The sequence below is a fragment of the Elgaria multicarinata genome, chromosome 8 (genome assembly GCF_023053635.1).
Source record: "Elgaria multicarinata webbii isolate HBS135686 ecotype San Diego chromosome 8, rElgMul1.1.pri, whole genome shotgun sequence".
Classification (NCBI taxonomy): Eukaryota; Metazoa; Chordata; class Lepidosauria; order Squamata; family Anguidae; genus Elgaria; species Elgaria multicarinata.
Genome location: NC_086178.1, coordinates 38,004,749 through 38,026,334, shown reverse-complemented (window position 1 = coordinate 38,026,334; position 21,586 = coordinate 38,004,749). Strand labels below are relative to the sequence as shown.

The following is a 21,586-nucleotide window of genomic DNA, read 5'->3' as shown; positions in this document are numbered from 1 at the left end:
TGCAGTACATTATAAAACTTGACAGCATGCCTCAAAAGAATGAGGTACAAATTAGAAGCAATCTTTCGAGAAAGCATTTGGCACCATATTCTGCCCTATCAGAGTAGGGCAACAGTCCTATTTGTTGACAGAAAAGGGAAAGTAGCAGCTTTAGGAATGGACACTCAGATAATATAGAATCTGCTGAAGAGTTTAAAAAGCGCTCTCTCCCTGATGGCTGCTTACCATTCTTGGAACTGGAAGATAGGCCATTACCAGTACATGCAGAGGTGGTCAGCCAGAGCAATTACTTACTTCATTCTCATACTGGATTTCCAACATAGCTCTTGAACTGCCCAGATCTTGCATCACCGATTCAGCTTGTTTCAACAGTTCCTCTCTGTTCACAGTGCGCTGTGTATCAAAGAAAACAATGACTTATTTTTTTCAGTCTTCACAACCCAATTGAAGGCTTGAAAGCAAAGGCCACAGATACCAGCACACGGTCCACTGAGTTATTCACTGCCAAATTTTGGTAGCACAGAAGTGGCAAAAAAGCTGCAAGCACCCTATTTTAAAGGTGAAATGCACTCCAAGTGCCAGGAGACAGGAGCCGTATATTGCCCACCTGTGGCCTAAAGCAAAGGAAAACCTTCCTCATTGTATTAAATACAGCTTTAGTATTTAGTGTTGATTTTTAAAAATAAAGTCTTTTCAAGCCTTCTTATCTTTATTTCTCTTCATTTAAAAAATAAAGCCTTCTCACTGCAGTGTAAATGCTCAAGTTCCAAGTCTGGCTGCAGATAGCAGTGAAAATGTGGGGTGGGAAGGAATCGTTTTAGGAAGATGGTGGCTATTCCCAATCTAATATACACAATCCAAAATTACTCTTTCATTTTATCTTGGATTTGCAATTTTATTTCATACTAAGAACTCTTAGCATCCCAAGAATTCATTTCGGACTACAGATCAAGCGCCAGAGAGCACGAAGTCTTTCAGCATATATACAAAATAATACTAGCGAACACCATTTATACACCATGACAATAGACACATTTATTGCCCCACAGTAGCTATGAAAAGGATTCAGAAATGTCACCCAACTGAAATTGAAGACACAACTGCAACTGGATCCTTACTATATATAACAAGGTAGGCAAATTATGGTCCTCCAGATGCTTTGGCCTACAACTCCCATTATCCCTCACCATAGGCTATGCTAGCTAGAACTAATGGGACTTGTAGGCCAAAACATCTCGAGGGCCACCCTGCTATATAGGCAGCCCAATAATTTGAAATGAAGAATTGCAGATTTCACCATTTTCCTAAAATTAACATAGAACTCTGTTCCAGACAAGAAGCATAGTCAAAATCTCAGAAGATTGTTAAGACAGTGTCTGGGGTGCCACAGGATGCTGCGAACTCCTCCTCCATGCCAATAGAGAGAGCTATTAGCACAGAGGAGGAGATCCAACTGTGACCTCGTAACAGAAGTCAGAGAGGCAGAAAAGGAGTTGTAATTGGGGTGGGGGGGGAACTAGGAGACACAGAATCCTATGGCCACTTCAATCTAGACGAGCTCAAAATCCTACCATTCTAATTTATATGAAGGAATGGAGGCAAAATTGCCGCTGTTCTCCTCCTGCCCTGCCTGGCTCTTGCCAGCAGGGCATAGGATAGATGGAAGGCTCTGAACAGTGCTGAACAGTGAGGCCATTCACCCCTGCAATATTTACCTTCTTTCTATCCAGTCGTGGTGCCACTCTGCTATCCTGAGAATCTGACTGATTGATTTCTGGATTGGTGTCCAGCAGTCTCTGCATGGCTCGATCCCGGTCAAAGGCAGTTACATAAAACAGCATTTGCCGTGTATCAAACGGAAAGAAAAAGGGGCTGTAAGAAAGAGAGATCAGTTTTAAACAGCAAGTTAATTATTTCATGTGGCTTAATGTGACAATAACAGCTGAAATCATGACGTTGAAAGCTTTGTTCATGGCAGCATCCTGTAAAGTGCATTTCTCTAATTTAACTAGGAGACACTTGCATTGAATCATGGGGGCCATATCACATATGCTGCAGCTGGCAAACTATCACAGTATATTAAATGTACTTTGTAACACAGATGATACTTGAGATATTCATTTAGAGGGCCGGCTCTAATAGCACCAAGCTGAAGACTTGATCTGTGTTTGTGCCCACGCACGTTTGCGCAGCCTAATCCCATTTCTTTGGAAAAGTGTGTTCCCAACGGTCAGTATTTAGTCCTTGACATTTGTAAGAACGGCTGAGTTTGAATGTTTGTAGTGAGGAAATCAACCATTGTGGTTGTTCCCCCAACCCTCGCGACCTCCATTTTCATTACTCCCCATGCTGCAGCCTCTACTGCATGTCGTAGGTTGTAGGATGGGTACAACACACACACTCCTGCTGCATTCAGATGACCCACCAACATGCTTTCAGATGTTCAGTTATGGGGAGGGATTTCTACTGTGACCACTGACTGGGGGGGGAGGGGTCATGAATAGCTACCATGTGGCCAAGGCCTTGGGTATTGGGGGGGGGTGTCTTCCTGCAGTGCGGGGAATAATACAAACGGTGGTTGTGTGGGGGGTGAGCAGCCATGATGGTTGCTTCCCTCACTTGCTATCATTTAAACCTAGTCATGTTCTTTTCCAAACAAAGATACTAGAAAGTTGGCTCCATCTAACCTTCCTTAAACTTGAACAAAGCACTGCACAGGCAAAAGCTTATGGCATCCTTACATCATTAAGAAAAAAAAATCAGAGACATGTAAATATCCTGAGCTATATATTTATGTTTAAAGTTGAGATGCTTCTTAAAAGTTACCTTTGTAGTCCTATATACTGTGAAATACCTTCCATCTTATGCTCTCAATATGAAACTTCATATTTCTGCATTATCTCCCCCACCCTTTCATTCCTTCATAAAACTGGAGCCTTAAAAAGCAAGAACGAATTGCCTGCTAAAATCTACACAGTGCTGCAATGGCATGTAGCCTAGACAAATTCCATACCATGATTTTCCAAGCTCCGTCAGCCATGTCGGTATGTTTCCTGTCATTATCACCAAAGGATCTTGAAGCTGTCTGTTAGCTTTTGCTGTTAGTTTACTGTTGATAAATTCTGAAGTTGGAATGATCTCTTTACAACTTGCATTCTACAATATCAAAAAGAAAGTTGCTTCTATTTAGAGGAACTCAAACTGCTATCAAGAGCTTTATCATTTTCCACAGAACACAGGAATGATACAGGAAAGCAGGGAATGCAACATGCCCTCCAGACTTGCTCCTTGCAAATCACAGCTCACAAAATCAAGAATTAGCCAAGGGAATGGATATTCCTTCACCCTCCCTCCTCCCCTCTGGCTTAACTTTCCTGCCTTTCCAACCATGATGCACATGTAGTATGAAGCTGACACAAAACCATGGCCCTCACAAGCTAACACTGAAACCATTAGTTTGCAAATTGTTACAAGGGAACCATGGTTTGCATTATATGTGAACCAATGTAAAACCATGGTTAAAGCTGGGAAGGAAATGGTGCAGGGGAGGGAAAATCCCTGCTTGTGTCCCTGGAAAGCTGCTGATGGAGTTGACGGGGGTTAGGCTACATAGATCAACGGTCTGACTGTATATGTAGACAGGGTGGATAAAAATCAATGGTTTTTTTTTAAAAAAAATTAAAAAATGGATTTATTTTTTGATTTAAATCAGATTTTTTATTTAAATTGCATTTTTTTAATAAAATGCTTTTAGAGAAAAAAACTGTTTAAAGATAGTTTTCTATTTAAGATACATTATTCATCATGAAATAAGGATTAGTTTTTAATTATGTAGCATGAGGCTGTTTAAATTTTTTGGTAAATGAATTCCATTAATACATTCACAACGTCATGCTCTTCCAGAGGTTTCTGTAAGATTATTTTTCTCCTTCCAATAAAGTACAGCAGAAAAGTTGTCCAAATATGAAAGATTAACCTATTAAACTGGAGATAGTTCACCTCGCAATAATGTCATAATTATCTATCTATGATGTGTTTTTAATAGTATAGCCAAATCAGTATTATTATTTTTATGTAACTGTAAAACTAAATGGAAAAGTTGCTATTCTAAAAATGAAACTTTCATCTGGTTGCAAATATTATTATACCTGCAAGAATGAGTCTTTGGTAACTCTGAGTTGTGTAAAATATAGCGAGGAAGAGTGCCCTTTGGGAGGGGGAGGAGTCACATGATTAAATCGAGTCTGAGTAGTGATTTAAGTAATTTAAATCAAATCCACCCTGTATGTAGATCATGAATATGGACATAAGCATTATGCCACATGGAGGAGTGGGGGAGGGCACACATCTGAGTATCTTTTGAATCAAGGTTGCATGAGCTCAAGTGCATGGCAACACATTTTCAGCTGGGATGCGAGACACCACATTGAAGTTGTCATAAATCAGGGGTAAGGAATGTGATGCCCAAGGGTACAAATGTATCCCCAGACCCCTTTCTTGGTGCCTGCCAAGGTGCCCTACCCCTTTCACTTTTATAATATAGCTTCTAAACCAGCCTTTCTCAACCTGGGGTGCTCCAGATGTGTTGGACTACAACTCCCAGAATGCCCCAGCCAGGTGGCTGGGGCATTCTGGGAGATGCAGTCCAACACATCTGGAGCGCCCCAGGTTGAGAAAGGCTGTTCTAAACACTAGCCAGAAGAAGCAATGAAAGGTTACCAAAAGTGAGCAAGTTAGATGGATTTCCTTTTGGATCATGGAAAGGAAGCTTATGCATAATTACTATAACACTGACAGATTAGTAAATGCTGAATAGTGTAATAAGATCCTTTCATGGATAATAGAACCTCCACATCCAGAAGCAATATACCTTTGAATACCAGTTACTTAAGGTAGGTTATTAGGGAAAGCTATTGCATTGTCCCTTGCTTTGGTGCTTCCTGAAAGCATCACTGTTGGAAAAAAAGATGGTCCTTTACTCTGATCTAACAGGGCTCAAGATCTTAAGATAGACATAGCCTATGGTATTAAATCAAATAATTTCCAACATTTGAAACTGTGTTTAAACTTCAGTTTCTGCATCTTTGAACAACTAAGGAGTACAACATCAAGGGCCATTGTTAATTTTCTCTATTAAAAACATAAGAACATAAAAGGAGCCATGCTCCATCAGACCATCCAGCTGAGCATTCTGTCCACACAGTAGCCATCCAGCTGTCAGCCAGGAACCCACAAGTAGGACACAGCTGCAACAGCACCCTCCCACCCATGCTCCCCAGCAACGGGTGTACATAGGCTTGCTGCCTCTGCTACCTGAGTTGGCACATAGCTATCAGGACTAGCAGCCACTGATAGGCTTCTCCGCCAGGAATTTCTCTAGCCCCACTTTAAAGGCATCCAAATTGGTAACCATCACTATACCCTGCAGTAGCAAATTCCATAGTTTAATTATGCACTATGTGAAGAAGTACTTCCTTTTATCTGACCTGAATCTCCAACCAATCAGCTTCCTGGGATGACCCAGGGCCCAAGTATTATGATAGAGAGAGAAAATGCCTCCCTTTCCACATTCTCCACACTATAAAAAACATTTTACAACTCTAGCATGCCTCCCCTCACTCACCATTTTTCCAAGCTAAACTTTCACAGCTGTTATAACCTTCCCTCATAAGGGAGACGCTCCAGCCCCTTGATCATTTCAATTACCATTTTCTGCACTTTTTACAGCTCTACAATATCCTTTTTTAAGTGTGGTGACCAAAATTGTACACGGTATTCTAAGTGTGGTCACACCATAGTACGAAGGAAGCGTGATCTTGGCAGTACAATTCTCAATTCCTTTTCTAATTATGCCTAACATGGAGTTTACCTTCTTTACAGTGGCCACACACTGGGTTGACATTATTATCAAGATGTCTACCACAACTCTAAGATCTCCTTCTTGGTCAGTCACCACTAGCTTAGATCCCATCAGGTTATACTTGAATTTGGGGATTTTTGCCCCAACATGCACCACTTTACACTTGCTTACGTTGAACCGTATTTGCCATTTGGATGCCCATTCTCCTAGTTTGGAGAGATCCTTTTGGAGCTCCTCACAATCCCTTTTTGTTTTAAATAACAAATAATTTGGTGTCATTGGCAAACTTCACTGCTCACTCCTAATTCCAGATAATTTATGAACGAGTTGAAAAGCACTTGTCTCAATACAGATCCCACTGGGAACCCACTATTTACTTCCCTTCATTGGGAGATTTTACTATTTACTCCCAGTCTCTGCTTTCTGTTCTTTAAGAAGTTACTTATCCATAAAAGGACCTCTCCTCTTATTCCATGACTGCTAATTTTGCTCAGCAGTCTTTAGTGAGGCTCTTTGTCAAAAGGCTTTTGGAAGTCCAAAAGGCTTTTGTACTCTTCACTACTATTTATGACCAAGCTGAGATTATAACAAAACAATACTATTAGGATTTGTGATCAAGGACAAATAGTCTCAAACACCAAGTTACAAACCAACACTGAACTTCAATGGACAAATACAAGTAAAATGTGTTCAAAGTAGATCACAATTCATCCTATCTCAGTTGGAGGTTCTTATGCAAAGAAAGCTAATCAAAAGGATCAGAGAAGCTTCTAGTGCAACAATATGCATACTCACATCATACAGGTAATACCAGTAACGACTGATAGCATGTAAAACTCTCAAAAGAATGACAACATCTAACGAAGGATCTTCAAAAGTTATATTTTCAGGCGGTGAAGATATAAGATAAACTTCCAAAGGATTTGAGACCAATGGACATACACCATCTAAAAAAGGGATAGATTCTATTGATCAGTTGAGACATGATCTAAGGCATTATAATTTTATTAATTTAATAATAATAATAATAATAATAATAATAATAATAATAATAATAATAATAATTTATATAGTGCTTTCTAACGAAACACTGCATGTGAGATAAAGTAGGTCAGGAGTTTACAAAAACGGTAATTATAATACAAGACTTTAACTGAAATTAAAAGAATAAAATCTTAATGCTAGTTCAAAAAAAAGGATGTCAATTAAATTGCAATTCAAGTAGTCTACTTCAAAAGTTATGTAAACTTTGCTCTATGCTTGTAGATGACCAAAATGCTTACCATGCCACAATTCATCATGCTTTTTTGCATTTCTAGGGGAAGTTTTTGTAGGAGCAGTTTGTGCCCTTCCTCTTTTACCACCAACACAGTCTTTATTACTGTCTTCATCTTCTCGTACTGGCTTGTACCTAAAAATAAATATCTTGCTGTAACTGATTGACCTGTCAGTGGAATCTACTACAGCAGTAGCTTCTCCTTGGGACAAATTTGAACACAAATGAAAGGGCAGGCTAATCCAAAACAAAACATAAACCTGTTAACTCAGAATCTTAAAAGCATAGCTTGTAGTGCCGGAATTCAGACTAAATGACACGTTACACAGGACATCAGCAATTGCTCTCCCAATGTCTCCCCATACAGAAATGCAACTGGGGGTGGCTGCCAGTTTGAAGCCGGGAGTGTGTGTGTGTTAACTCTTACTCATCGTGCTATGCCTTCCAGAGCAAACGATCCAAGTTCAAAGGGGGTGAGGAATTAGTCCCTAGATTCTCCTCACACCCCAAGCAAACAGCAGCAGGGGTGCTAATTTTGACCAGGAAGCCTACAGAGGGCAGCCTCCAAGAGTGAGTATACACACACACACATGGTTAGATCATTCACAGATCTCCCGCATATTTTATTTCAGCTGGTAGAGTCTGGTTCAGACAGCACTTTGCCCCTAGGATTTTACTCAAGGAGGTATGAGGAGTAGACCTTCGTGGTTGCTCCCCTGCTTTCCTCCACACAATGGGAAATAAACAAATCAACAGGAAGATCCCATATTTACTTGAAAATAGGAGCTCTAGCCAAAGCACCTACATTCCAGCCTAATTTGTGCTTCTCTTTGAACATACCTGGAGGCAAAGCATCAGTGTGTGTGTGTGTATTTAAAGGTCAGAAAGAGACGCAGGAAAAATGGAAACTATATGATGGAAAAATGGAACCCTCTGGAATGCACATAGTCTTCAAGAACATCATTTTTTGGAAAGCCACAAGTGGTCTCCTGATTGTTATTCACCAGCAGATACACATCGTATAAAAATGATGAGTTATTCAATGAACAACAAAATGCACTTGATATGAGTGCCTCAGCATCTACTACATTCAGCCATTAACCAAAGATTAAAGACTAATAAAAACCAGCTTCCATTTATTTGGAATCAACAAATATCACAATTATTGCAGATTTTAAAAGAGAAGTCCCTCTCTCTGGAAAACCTTCTCAATGTCCAGGCTTTTAACCACCAGGTTAATCATTCAGAAAGCTAAGAAGTATTTATATAATAGAGGTACTCACTAAACTACTCCTGAAAACAAAATACATGAAAAAACCACCATGCTTTTTATATTGTATTTTGTATTTGTGTTTTTAAATTGTTGGTTGTTTTATTATGCTCTTCATGGTTTTAATTTTTGTGAACCGCCTAGAGAGCTTCGGCTATTGGGAGGTATAGAAATGAAATAAATAAATAAAACCATGAAAGGGGAAATGTAAGCACAGCAGACTTAAACACCAATAGCACTTAATAAAACACTAGAGTAACAGAATGATTGTTCCCCCTTCTGACTTACCAAATGGTATGAGTCTTTGTCCATATGCCAGCTCTTCCTAATGGGTTGCTTTCATCGTCTGTAGACTCCCTTTCCTCTTCAGCTTGCAAACTGAACTGTCTAACGGCTTGATACACTGTCATGTTATATGGCAGGAGATGATCTCCAATGTAGAACTGAAGCCTATGCCTCACATTCCCTGAATTTAAGAACTGAGCAGCCTATGCAAAGAAGGAGAGACCAAAATTTAAACACAAACTTTAGAATTTGAATACAGAAATCAGTACGAAACAGCACCTTACCAGAGATTCATCAATTTCCTCATCTGATCCATCATCATCACTATCTTCATCATCTTCTCTCACTCTGCCATAACCTAAAACAGACAAAAGAGGAAGTATTGGAACTGGACCTTCAGAATAAGGGATGCTTTAAAAGTATTTTCAGGGTCTCCAAAAATATCTCTCATGTTATTGTATTTCCAGGCAGAAATGTCAGTATCTCAGAACATTTTTTAAATAAAATATATATACCGCTGAATATAGTAAAATCTCTCAGCGGTTCACAATATTAAAATACAATATTAAAAACATCACATTAAAACACAGCACTGAAAACACTTCCAACTGAAGAAGAAAAACAATAATCAAGGACCATAAAATAGAACAGCGTAATTAATGTACTTACATCCCAGGGAATGCCTGGGTGAACAAGCGCGTTTTCAGGAAGCGTGTAAAAGATTTCACGTTTTCTGCCTCCCAAGCTACAAGAGGGGTTTTCCAGATGTGCGCCACTACAGAGAAGGCCCATTGTCTGGGTACTTCATGGCAACATTCCGTTAATTTTGGAATGACTAGCAATTTTAAATTGAGTTGTACCAAAGTACAGTTTGCTAAAAATGCAGCATTAATGAAATCCCATGTACAGAATTAGAGTAAACATCTGGCAAATAAGTACGCGGTGCCCACTCTATGCTTCCATTTAAGTCAAAATCCTAAGAATTATTATGCTTTCCCTACACCAGAGGAAGGGAGGGGGGAGTGCATGAGCCCAAGGCTTGTTAATGTAATGCTAAGTCATAGTTTAGCATTATATTCAAATGGGGCCAATGAGTGCTGCAAGGACAATTTGGTTTCTGGAGAATTCTAAGAAGCCCAACCACCACACCATATTCTCCCTACCTCCCTAAACGTTCTAGCCATCTATTCCCTTTTGTTTTCAACTTAGATACAGGCTGTAACAAACTAATGGTTTCCCCACTGCTAGAAAAATTCTTGAGAGAGTAAAAGTGGGAGCTCTGAAATGGAGTGGTCCCTAGATCATTCTTAAAACCACTTGGGGGAGACTCGGGAAGGAGGGAATAGAAGGGAGGATCCTAAAACGTAAATCCCACACTTTCAAACTTAAAGATAACTTTGCTAAAGGGCCTATCTGGTCCATTTCCCTCCTCCAACCCATCAGCTGTCAAAGGCTGTCAAACTAGCATACATGCAGCCTGTCTTATCACTTATCACTTATCTTGTATGTTTCCTAGTACACTTTGTTTCCTTTGACAGCTGAAACATATAAAGCAAAAGACAAAGCAAGGCTATATACAGTTTGACAGCTGCAGTTGCACATTGCCACAATTGGGGGGGGGGTGTTAAAGGCAGGGTGCTGCTGAACAAATGACAACCTCTCCAAAGAGCTACTTGAGCACTGGTGGGAGCCTGTCACTGGGGCATGAGTGAGAGTGTGCAGCAGGAGTGACAGGGTTGCTGCTGCTCTTGCCGAGGGACTCTCTTGCCAATGCCCACAACCCGAGATGGGTTGGCAGTTCCGTGTCAATGCCAGCCCATCATGAGTGCAACCCCTAAAATAAGCCACAAGCTTTTAGAGTGACTTGTGGCCCATGCACATGCCATCCTGCAGGAATCCATCCAAGTTCACATGGCAAGACAGCCCACTGATGCTTGTCTCCCATGATGGGTTGTCATGTCATGTGGACTCAACTCACTGTTTTTAGAATGGGGAGCTATCACGCCAGGAGATTTACAGAGCGTCTCAATAAACTGATGTTCTGAGTGACGTTTGTTGAATTTTGAGAAAATTACACTACTTAAAAGGTTTCAATGTTAAATTGTGCTGCATATAAACCTTCGCTCTAATTAAGTGCTTCATAAAATTTAGAAGCTGTATAGCAAGAGCCTAAAGTCATATTGCAATAATGCACACACAAAGTTATCCCCACATTTTTACAGTGACTGATTAACAAAGAAAAGGTACCTCTAACTACAAGGTATCTTTCAATGGCTTGTACCAACGCCAGGGGATCTATCTTCACAGGTCCACCTTTCCACTGTTTCACGTTAGCACAATCTGGATGTCTTTGCAACTGGCATTTTAACTGATGAGTGTTGAAAAATTTTAAAGCTTGCGATCCTCTGTTAAGAGAAAAACTCAAGATAATTTATGAAAAACGTTGCTACAGTTATTCTATTTCAGTTGTAAATAATCAATACATTACAATAATTAAAATAGCTTGTTTTTTTGCATTTGGCTATACATATTAAAAACTATTAAGACCGCATGCACTTTAGCTTGGCTTTCAAACTTAGAGCCTCCATGCCACTATCTAATGTCATAGACTGAAACTACATCACAACTATCATAGAAGGTGCTGCTCAGGCCTGTTTAGTTGACTCAGGTGCGATTAATCCTATGCACACTTACCTGTGGTAAGTCCCACTGAACACAGTAGGGCTTACTTCTAAGTAAATATGCAGAGGATTGCTCTACCAGGTATTAGTGATGTTGAACTGCTCCTGACTCTATGGGCAGTATTCAATGGGGACACTGTACTTACACAATTGATGTAGCACTAGCAAAAGTGACCTCTAGTGCAATGCCAATAAGTGACCGCTAGTGCAATGTCAATTTTTGATCCCTGGAAAACCTGCTGTGTCAACTTGTGTTATTGGCACTGTGCTACAGGTCACTTATGCTAGCACTATGACAATTGCAAAAGCACAGCAACCTCATTGAATACTGTCCTAAATATTCATGCATACCATTTTTTTTTTACTACCATAAAGGCTTAGGTTGCTTTTTTTTGCTTCAAGTTATAGAAAAGGTCTAGTTATGCAGTAATCATATTCACAACATTTCCCATCACTTTAGTTTGAAAGCAACATGTCTTCCACTGCTTCACCGTTCTATAGATGCAGTGGAAGGGCAGATGATACAAGATCAAATCAAACGGTCTTCACAACTTATTTAAAAGCAAGCATTTCTCAATTTTTGCACATTTTTGGCTTGCTGAAGTACTCAAAGGAATGGCAGTGCACACAGTGGTAACTATTTCAAGAAAAATAGTGGTTGCACTTGTCAGGCTACAAATACCTATTCACATTAGACACCAACAGCAACATTGATTTTTTGTTGTTAAAAAGGATAAGACACAGACTTGCTACACTCTTGAGGAAAGAATGATTAGAAGCATTTGGACAAGGTTTCTGCAACTCTCTCATTCCAGTTCTTTGGTCTGAGGTTTAAATGAGAGGCACTTGGGTTTTCCTCATATTCAGTACAAAGTTTTATAGATAAGCTGAAATAAGATCTGGAAACAATACCAGTCAATAAAAGGACCTTGATTCAAGATAAATTTATAGCAGTGGACCTTTTTGGATTATGTACAATAATATTCTCAAGAAAAAATATTCCTGGCCAGCAGGCCTCCATTAGCATTTTTCTCTTGCAAGACAGGGGACAGACTAGTCAGAATTGTGACAGGCCCACTTTCAAGATTGTGCCTTCACATCTCCCCCACAACTCAAGGGATGCTCAAACATTATTTTCTCCCAGGGATGATACCCAAGGAGAAACCAGGAACAAGCAGGGTTTGATCTTGCAGCAAAGGAGATCTAGTATATTTATATGTACTGAATCCAAACTAACAGGCCTTTTCTCTGAGATTCAAGTACAACCAATATTTATTGACCTCAGCACACAGTATTCAATGAAATCAGCATCTCAGAAAATTAACCCTTCACCACTTGCCTTGATTAATATATTAGAGCTGCAATTCAACTTGTACATGACTGAGATTTTACTAGCCTTTCTGTCAGGACAAAGTAGAATTCTACATTTTCAAAATGGCAACTGTGTTTTACCTCCCGTTGTTGGAAAACATACAACAGAGCAATTTTAACTGTAGCATTGCTAGGTAAAAAGAACCATAACTATTAAATTCTGTACTTTTTAAGCCAATATTTAGGTAATCTTGAACCTCTACCCTACTCCTAAATCCCAAAACACCATTTCATAAACCAAAGATGCCCAACAGCATTCAGGAGCTATTATAAATTGTGGATGGTCTGCAGGGAGCTGTGGATTTGGCTTAAGCTATCCTGCTATAATCGGTCAAAATAGGTTTAGTTCTGTAAACTGCCTCCAAAGAGCTATTACAGAAAGTTGTAGTCATACTCCAAGGGTGGTATCCAATTTACCTGCCCTGCTGACAGAAATGGCAGTCCACATATATTGTTGGATTTCACCCTGTATGCTAAACAGCATTTAGAAGCTGGAATTCTATATTAAAATGTTAAGCAAGCATGACTTCACGAAAGTCCATTAAAGATGCTTAAACTAATGATGCTGAAGCTACAGGCATTTTTTTTAGTATTGGAAATACATACTCAGTATTCAGAGGAAATACAGCACTATCAATAAAAGTAAAAGCTGCTATACCATGGTGAGCTATACAGTGGAAAGAAAATATAACCTTGTAGGCTGTTTTAGCTATGCAGAGTTCATGGTGCAAGGATTATTCTTGAAATGAACAGGTTTACCTGAGCATTAATCCTTACCTGCTCCCTGTTCCATTTCCACTTGGAAAGTCATGGACTTTAACTGGAAATTGCTCCATTTGACTAAGACAGTTATTCATTTTGTGGACCAACGCCAACAAAGGTGCATTTTCTAATGGCTCTAATCTTCCAAGGGGTTCTTCTCCAGGAAGCTGGAATTAAAGTTTTGTTTCATCATTTAAAAGTAAAAAAGTTTGCCAAGTAGTCATCTGCTAACTCTATGACCAAATACTGACAAGCAGTATTATAGCATGCTATATTCTAAATGCTCAGGGCAATTCTATTCCAACAGAAAGTATTTCACCAGGAGCAATATAGCAGTATGACAAAAATCACATTGACAAAACGTATCTCTTTAAACTGTGGTTTTGACCAATAAAAAAGAGTTGGCACATAAAAAGCCATTAAGACCGCCAATTTTTCATTTTGTGCTAAAATGTTAAAGCATGCTTCAGTAATTTGTCTGCCAAGCTCTCACTGGGGCATGAGAAAAGCCATACGTGGCTGCTGGTCAGTTATGCCTTTAATACCACCTCCCCTAGATTCTTAGCAGAGTATATAATACACACGAGAATGAAGTGACCCCTAGAATACTGGAGCTATGGGTACTTACAGGAGAAGAGAAAAACACATGAAGGAACCTTTTCAATCTGACATCCCTGCTTACAGCATCTTTTTCACTCTTAGACGTCAAGTAAAGCAGCAGCTGTTTCATAAACCCACTATGCTGGATCTCAAATGAAGAGACATCAGACTCAGAGACTATACTACGGATTTCTACAAGGCACTCAACTCCACCATCCACCTGAAATAAACAGTCTCTGTATGAGAACAAGGCTTAGTTGTCCAGGAACTATTCCACAAATGGAACAGGAACCAATGTATTTAAAATGAAAACTCTTGAAATCCAGAGGGATACATACCTCTGCTTTTTACATATATTTATCACTGAGGATCAAACTACATGTTATGTTAATTGTGTAGCATGCAGCCAAGGCACATCTTTTTTAAGTCTTGATTTGGATTGGGAGCAGTGCACACAGGTAGGGGATGATTAGATGCATCCCCCATCCTCCGCAGGAGTTACAAAAGAAACAAGCCTCCACTAACACCAATGGATCCTTTTTAAAGTTCATTTTTAAACCCCGTGGAGGAGGGGGGGGGGGAGATTGGGAAAATAAAAGTGGCAGGGGAAAGTTTAATTCTCCCTTCTTGGTGCACAGTGGTTCCAATCTGAATCAGGGCTGTGCACCCTTACTTGAATAAAAAAAGGTAAGATTCAGGAACATGCGACACAATGGATGTAAGATGTAGTTTGACCACAAGTATTAATTATTTTCATATAAATTGAGTGTGCACCGAAGAGCCAGTTCTGATAGACATCTAGACGTCAGACATAGCACACTGCATGAAATTGGGATGCTGATAATTTTCTCACAAATCCATCCCATAACATATTCAGATAGATTTTTTGATAAAGCTAAGATTGAGCAACTTGCCCATGCAATCCCCCTTCCCCTGCCATACTGATTTAATCACTTCTAGCATGGTTTGTTCAAGCCACAGTTTCTCGTTATACCTGAATTAAGGAACTGTGGCTTAATATCTGCTTACTAACCAGGGCTAGATCTACAGAATATGACACTTTGAAAACAGTTTGAAAACTGGATATGGAGTGTATCCTGGACCCCAACAGTTGCCACTACTGTTATAAACCTTTTTAAAGCAGTAGTGTAGATCCTGCCCAAGTTATGATCAGTGAAGAAGCCCCAGTGAATTTTAAAACAGTTGATGTTTAAAAATACTAGTTACAGCAAGACCATTTAATATATAGCTGTGTAAGAATATAAGTATCCCCCTCCTTTTACAAAACACAGATATATTCTGTTAGAGAAAGATCTGAATTTTACAGACTATTGAATATCTTGAATTTAAGTTAATATTTACTTATAACACTGATTTTATAGGGATGCATTCTACCGATTATTAAATAAGTATAGCCATTTTGGAGGTGCCTAAGTTAAGGCAACTAGTATTTCCTAGCATTGTATAATACCTAGTTTTCTTTTATCTGACATTTTAGTTAATCTAAAACAGATGTTCTTGGGAAAAGGCTAGTCAGCTGTACTGTAGATCTGAACAACTTTTTTTAAACCTTTAAAATTCTAGTAATGTTTAAGATGTTGGGCATAATCCATCCTAACAGCAGAGCCTGGCAAACTTTTATTTTATTATTTATTTATTGCATTTATATACCGCTCCCATAGCCAGGGCTCTCTGGGCGGTTTACAGAGATTCTGAAGAGATTTGTCCATCCCCTCCATGGATGCACACATAACAGCCTGCTGGATCATTACCTGTAACGGAAAGTCCATCAGCATCTACCATATCCTACCACCCCTCCAGTTGGCCCAACCTACATGAGCACGTATTGAGCCCTCTCCATGTAGCACTATATCCACATTAAGGACTATGCTCTAATTTCACATGGTTAACTGTGCTTAGTGAGATTATTTGAAAATTACTGGTTTACTTGAGTTAGGAAATTAATGGTCCTGTAACAAAAAAGGTGGTGCAATTTTAACTGTATCCTAAGGCACTGATTATATGCAAATTCTGTTCGCAAATAGACAATGACAACATACCATAGTCAGCAGAACTGCAAACTGGGGGGGAAAAATCCCAGCCACCGCTTAAAGTTCACTGGCCTAAAATACACACACACTCCTTCTGAAGCTTAGAGGCTAGATGTAATAAGCATTTCTGTTTAAAATGTAAAGGCAGAAGAAATTTGGGGCTTGTCCACATGTACATTTTAAGTAATAATGAATTCTACTGGCTTTTTGTTTGAAAGATTTGTCCTTTCATTCCATGACAAATTAAAAAAATATCCTAACCTGAAGGTTGAGTTGTTCAGTTGCAGTGCAAAGTCTCTGTAACACATTTAGTGCAGGGTTGCTTCCATCCATGTTCTCAGAGCTAAAATAACGCTCCACAAATTTGTGGGCTTGCTCTTTAATCCAACCCTTAATTTTCTCTCTATAAGAAATGTACAGTTTAAAATATTAAATACTCAACATCTGCAAACTATGCACAACTGCCCTGTACAACTCTTGAGAACATACTTACAATACATACAAGGTTCAAAGCATTAGAGGTAATGAAAGATTAGAGGACAAAGATTTCTGTTCCCATAGTAGTCAGTTCCATTATATCACCTTAGTACCTTTGTTCTTTCTCTACTCCACTAGCAAGTATAATTTTCTTGTCCCACATATGCTCATCTCCCTCGATACTGTCTTTATTACAATCTGAAGAATTTACCCTCTGCTTTTCACACACAGATATTTCCACTGCCCAGAGCTCCTGGTTATCTAACCTTCATCCAGACTACTGCATGGCACATTCTGTCTCAAGTTTTTCATCCTCGTCTCCCAACCAAGGAAATTGCACCCGTCTCGGCCCAGCAAGTTAAGTTGTTATGGACAGAGTTCAAAAATGCGTTAGAAGAAGTTGTAAGACTGTAGGCTTCACAGAATGGATTTTGCATGGTAACGTTTATTTAAATTTCATTATACCTGTTGTTGGAAATTGTGTCCTTTGAGGCAGCTCTTGCCAGACCACTCACACCGGCTGTACGTGCTGGTTCAATGTTGTTGCTATTGGACTGTGTGCTTAATCTTCCCCAGGTTTTAGGATTCAAACTTGCCAAGAAGGAAGATTTAGGAGACTGAGTAGCTGTAGGGCTTTTAGCTTTGGGGAGAGGACCAGAGAAAAAGAGCAGAATTTAGCTTCAAGTTTTAGGTAGGGATGGATGAATCTGTCAGTTCCTGTTTCACATTTTTACAATCTTAACTTTGTTTCAGCTTGTTTCCACATCACTTTGCCATTTATTTTAGAGCACATGAATACTTATATACCTTTTATGTACATCTCTATGTGCATTTTATATGCAATTTTCACTAATACATGTTATTTTACCAGCAATTTTTCCTAACATAATGTGTTGCTTCTTTGTTCACACTTCTCGCTAATACAGGGATGAGGAAGTGTTTAGCCCAGTGTGTTCTGGTCACACACACCCCTGCCCTGGGAGCCAAGTGACATTGGGGTGGACACTTCCTTGCAAATACTGACATCATAGGGGAATTTCTCCATACAGAGAGAGACAAGATCAATGGCTCCTGCCCCTCTCTTCATGGAGGAACTAAACTCTGTAGAGAGAGAGGCAAGGAGATTATTGCTGCCTCTCTGCAGGAGCTGCTTTGATCCTCCATGATGTTCCCTGCACAGGGAACGCAAGAGAGGAGCAAAGCTGACCCAGATGAATCCCTTCCCGACTGGAGTGAAGGGGACTGAGCTGTGTTTCAGGCGCTGTCCTGACCCTATCCTTTTGAGGGGTTGGGGGCCTCACTTAAGACACTGTAGGCCAGATGGGCCTGCCCTAAAGGCCACGTTAGCTTGGGGGCTGGATGTTCCCCATCCCTGCTCCGATATATCCATAATGTAAAATTTGGAGAAGTCTGAATATCAAAGCATAGCTGCATTCAGCTTCCATATTGGTTTGGGAGCTGTAAAAAAGGTAGATTCAGGTTAAAATGCAAACTGAACAAATTCCAACCCCCAACCCCAGTCTTAAGATTTGCCATTCAGAGTTAAAAGCTGCTGACATGTACATTCTGATAGTACTTTTCATCTATATGCAGTTTTCTCCTCTAAGCAAAATCTCAACATAAGCAGTTCTAATTCCAAATTACAGAATATAGTAGCATCAGAAGCAACTTCAAAGTGATGTAAAGACCAGTCTACACTGGGAAATTTACAGTTTTTGGATTTTATATATACATGTATTTCACTTTGTATAACAAAATGATAACAGCTCACCGTCATGTGAAGGATCCTTGCCAAATTTGTTGACACATTTATAACATGCCTTTCTGACACTATAGCCATATTCACACAGTATGATAAACTAGGATTACTGAGAATCCTGCCTTATCATTCCATGTGAATGTGGCTAGTATTTTTCATAATTATTTATTTCATTACTATACATGTTATCCAACTTGAACACAAGCTTACCTTGATTGTCTACTTTGTCATCATCTCTGGGAGGTGAATACTTTGGCCGTCGGGGCCCACGTTTTGGCAATCTTTTCCTCTTCAGAACATCACTTAATCGGCTATCAAATTAAAACACACAATCAGGTCTGACATCTGCTGTAACGCATTTGAACAAACTTTGAATATTGGTTTTACAGACATCTGGATTTTAAACTATTCCATTAGCTACAACTTCATTTTAAATTGCGAACACATGTAATTCTAAGGTATTTTAATATCACAAGATCTATGTAATATGCAAGTTTAAAATGCTGCTATTATTATTATTATTATTATTATTATTATTATTATTATTATTATTATTTAGCAAAGATTACCTAGAACCAAGTGATTCACTTTGAAAGTTGTCTAACACTGATACTTGCCTTTTGCCTTTTACCTACTGGCGAGACTTTGGCTGAAATTTATTATTTGAACATGTAGCAATTCAAATTTTCCTTACTTAATGAAAACAGCAATGTAAACTATACTGTCATTTAGTTTTCTTAAGAACTTCTAAGCATACTTAAACGTAGGTACTTTTTATTTCTAATTTATTTAGAAGACTGACATCCTCCCTTTAGACTAAGATTGTACATTCATATAGATCCAGCTACTTACATGCTACCATACAGATTAAGGCCAGCAGGAAATGGACAACACAGCCCTTTTTCCTTTCTTTTTTTTAAAAAAAATATTTGGGGGAATGTTCCAAACCAATAATCCTAATACCCCAGTATATTAACATCTTTTCAATCTCACAGACATTGCTTCTTAAACTTGAAATTCTTTGTCCTACTGATTTTAATACACATACTGAAGAAAGTGTTCCAGGATGGGATTCATAATGTGAGCAGGCTAATCAGCAACCCAGTCAGGGGGTGTCTGATTTAGAGACCAAATGAAGCATACTAACCCCTGTGGACTCAGGTCCAGAGAGTCTTCCCTGCTGTGCTGTAAGCTTGGAGAGCCTAAGTCTGCAGCTGCATTGCTAGCAGCAGTGGCTGTTCCAGTGCTTATTGTTGTAGTAGCACCCAGCGTTCCTGAGCCATTAGTGCATGCTTTGGGGGGACTTGTCAGCAAAGCCTCTGATTCTGCTAGATTTTTCACCTGGTGCATCACGCCTGCAAAGAAAGAAGAAAAAACCCTCAGCATTTAAATCCCCAGAGTGGTAAAGATACACCGCCCTCGAAAGACATTGACTATATTTTTCAGTATAGGGCACGATGTAATCCATGTCTATGTATACTGCTGAGCATGTGAAGCTCTTCACAAACAGGAGGAGGCCTACAGTAGAGAGGAGTTGGTGCAAGGGAATTATTAATCAAGCAATCATGTCTAACTGGGCGACATTTCTAGTGGTCTTCAATTGTTCCCAGTTTTCAGCCACTTACCATTTACAGCAAGTTTTCTGAAAACAAAAACTCCTAGGACATAAAAAAAAAGCCAAATAGACTTCTGACCCAGCCAACACAAACCATTGTGGTAAAATTTCTTAACAAAAATTGACCAAGGGAAGAAGATTGAAGTGCCCTTCTTCTGACATGGACTTTTTTGGGGACAGTCTACTACCGTGAGATACATTAGAATTTGGCTTAGAGGTAACAATGACAAAATGAAGTTTTTTTTCTAGCCCAGATGCTCCCATGTGATGGTGGAAAAAGAGTTGAGTGGGAAGATGGGAGCTCTTCAGCATGTGTTGACGGGATGAGGGCCGAGTCTCTGCCAAAACTCTAGTCTAGAAGTTTCCTAAATTGAGCTCTGGGCAGGCACAGAACCCATATATAGGACTGCACAGAGACTACAGAGAAGAATTTGTCTTAGGGTAGTAAAATGTCCCAAGACCATTTGTGCAAGCTTCTTTGTGGCTGGACTAGAGGTTAAGCTTGCACATTTACCGATGTCCTTACTGCCAGCTAAGTAACTTCCTCATTGCCACATTTACATCTACCATAAATGGGGGGGGGGGGGGGAGGAGAATAAAACAGAAAAGTGCTTAAAAATGGAACTGCTGAAAACCTGTTAATTATCTTCCTATCTCAACTTGGAAGAATACCTGCTGCCAATTCTAAAAGCTTATCTAATCCAACACATCTCTACCAGTAAGTCTGTCTAAAATGTGGCTCTAGTTTCACAGTAACTGAAGTACAACTGTGCTTGTAGGCACAGCAAGCCTCTGAACAGAATTGTAAAGGCTTATAACTGAAACATCCTGTTTATAATTCATGCAAGGAACAAGTTCTCAGTGGCTCTGTATCTCATACTGTTATTTCCCTATCATTTACACTATTCCATTGAATCAGACATATCAGAGTTATCTCAAGCCAAAGACCAGAATCAAATCAACTTTTTTTAAAAAATAACATTACCTTCTCTCCTGAAGTAAACACTAAAAATGTCAGGTAACTTTTGCATTAAGATCTCTGCCATTTGAAGAGCTCCAACTACTATCTTAAGGTCTTGGCTTGACAGCATGGAGGCAATATGACTGCAACAGAAAAATATTAAGACATTTTGGCTAACTCGATTTAACAAGGTTAAAGTAATTTCCATGTATGTTTTGAACCCACAAATGAGGACATTATCTTCACTGGACACAGTGCAGAAAAAAATGGGCAGAAGTATGCTGATGCTGGTGGCACTGTCAGGGCCATTTCACACATTTCATGGTAACATGACCAACTTGCTACCACACACAGACAACAGGGGTTTGCAATCAACCTTTGAGTGTTGGGAGCGGCCCTCAGTACAACCCCTTGGAAGAAGTAGGATGAGCTGCCTGGAAAGAAGTTTGTTCCTTCCAAAAAGATTTCATATTCCATACATTTGTCAGGCTTCTATGTTTTCTCCTGGGTCAACAAGTAATCCTAGTATCTTCCAAGAAGCATTCTGACAGTTATCTGTCATACAATAAGGGGTCATTTGAGGATTTCTGCCTAAATAGCTCAGGCCCAGGTTATCTG

The 21,586-nt window shown here is 39.4% G+C and overlaps 1 protein-coding gene across 4 annotated transcripts in view; it reads right to left on the bottom strand.

Moving 5' to 3' along the window:
- The window catches only part of TRIP12 (thyroid hormone receptor interactor 12), a 101,058-nt gene that overhangs the window by 13,419 nt on the left and 66,053 nt on the right, over positions 1-21,586 (bottom strand). For 2 of the 4 annotated variants that reach the window (XM_063132176.1, XM_063132178.1), the window contains 15 exons: positions 20,993-21,111; positions 19,540-19,747; positions 18,603-18,703; positions 17,099-17,273; positions 16,418-16,559; positions 14,134-14,325; positions 13,521-13,672; positions 10,939-11,111; positions 8,976-9,049; positions 8,695-8,894; positions 7,144-7,271; positions 6,656-6,807; positions 3,014-3,156; positions 1,716-1,872; positions 295-393 (listed from right to left, as the gene is read on the bottom strand). In XM_063132176.1, the coding sequence (XP_062988246.1) occupies positions 295-393; positions 1,716-1,872; positions 3,014-3,156; positions 6,656-6,807; positions 7,144-7,271; positions 8,695-8,894; positions 8,976-9,049; positions 10,939-11,111; positions 13,521-13,672; positions 14,134-14,325; positions 16,418-16,559; positions 17,099-17,273; positions 18,603-18,703; positions 19,540-19,747; positions 20,993-21,111 (2,215 nt within the window). The remainder of the gene's footprint in view (positions 1-294; positions 394-1,715; positions 1,873-3,013; positions 3,157-6,655; positions 6,808-7,143; positions 7,272-8,694; positions 8,895-8,975; positions 9,050-10,938; positions 11,112-13,520; positions 13,673-14,133; positions 14,326-16,417; positions 16,560-17,098; positions 17,274-18,602; positions 18,704-19,539; positions 19,748-20,992; positions 21,112-21,586) is intronic. The other 2 variants (XM_063132177.1, XM_063132179.1) reach the window with 1 other exon arrangement.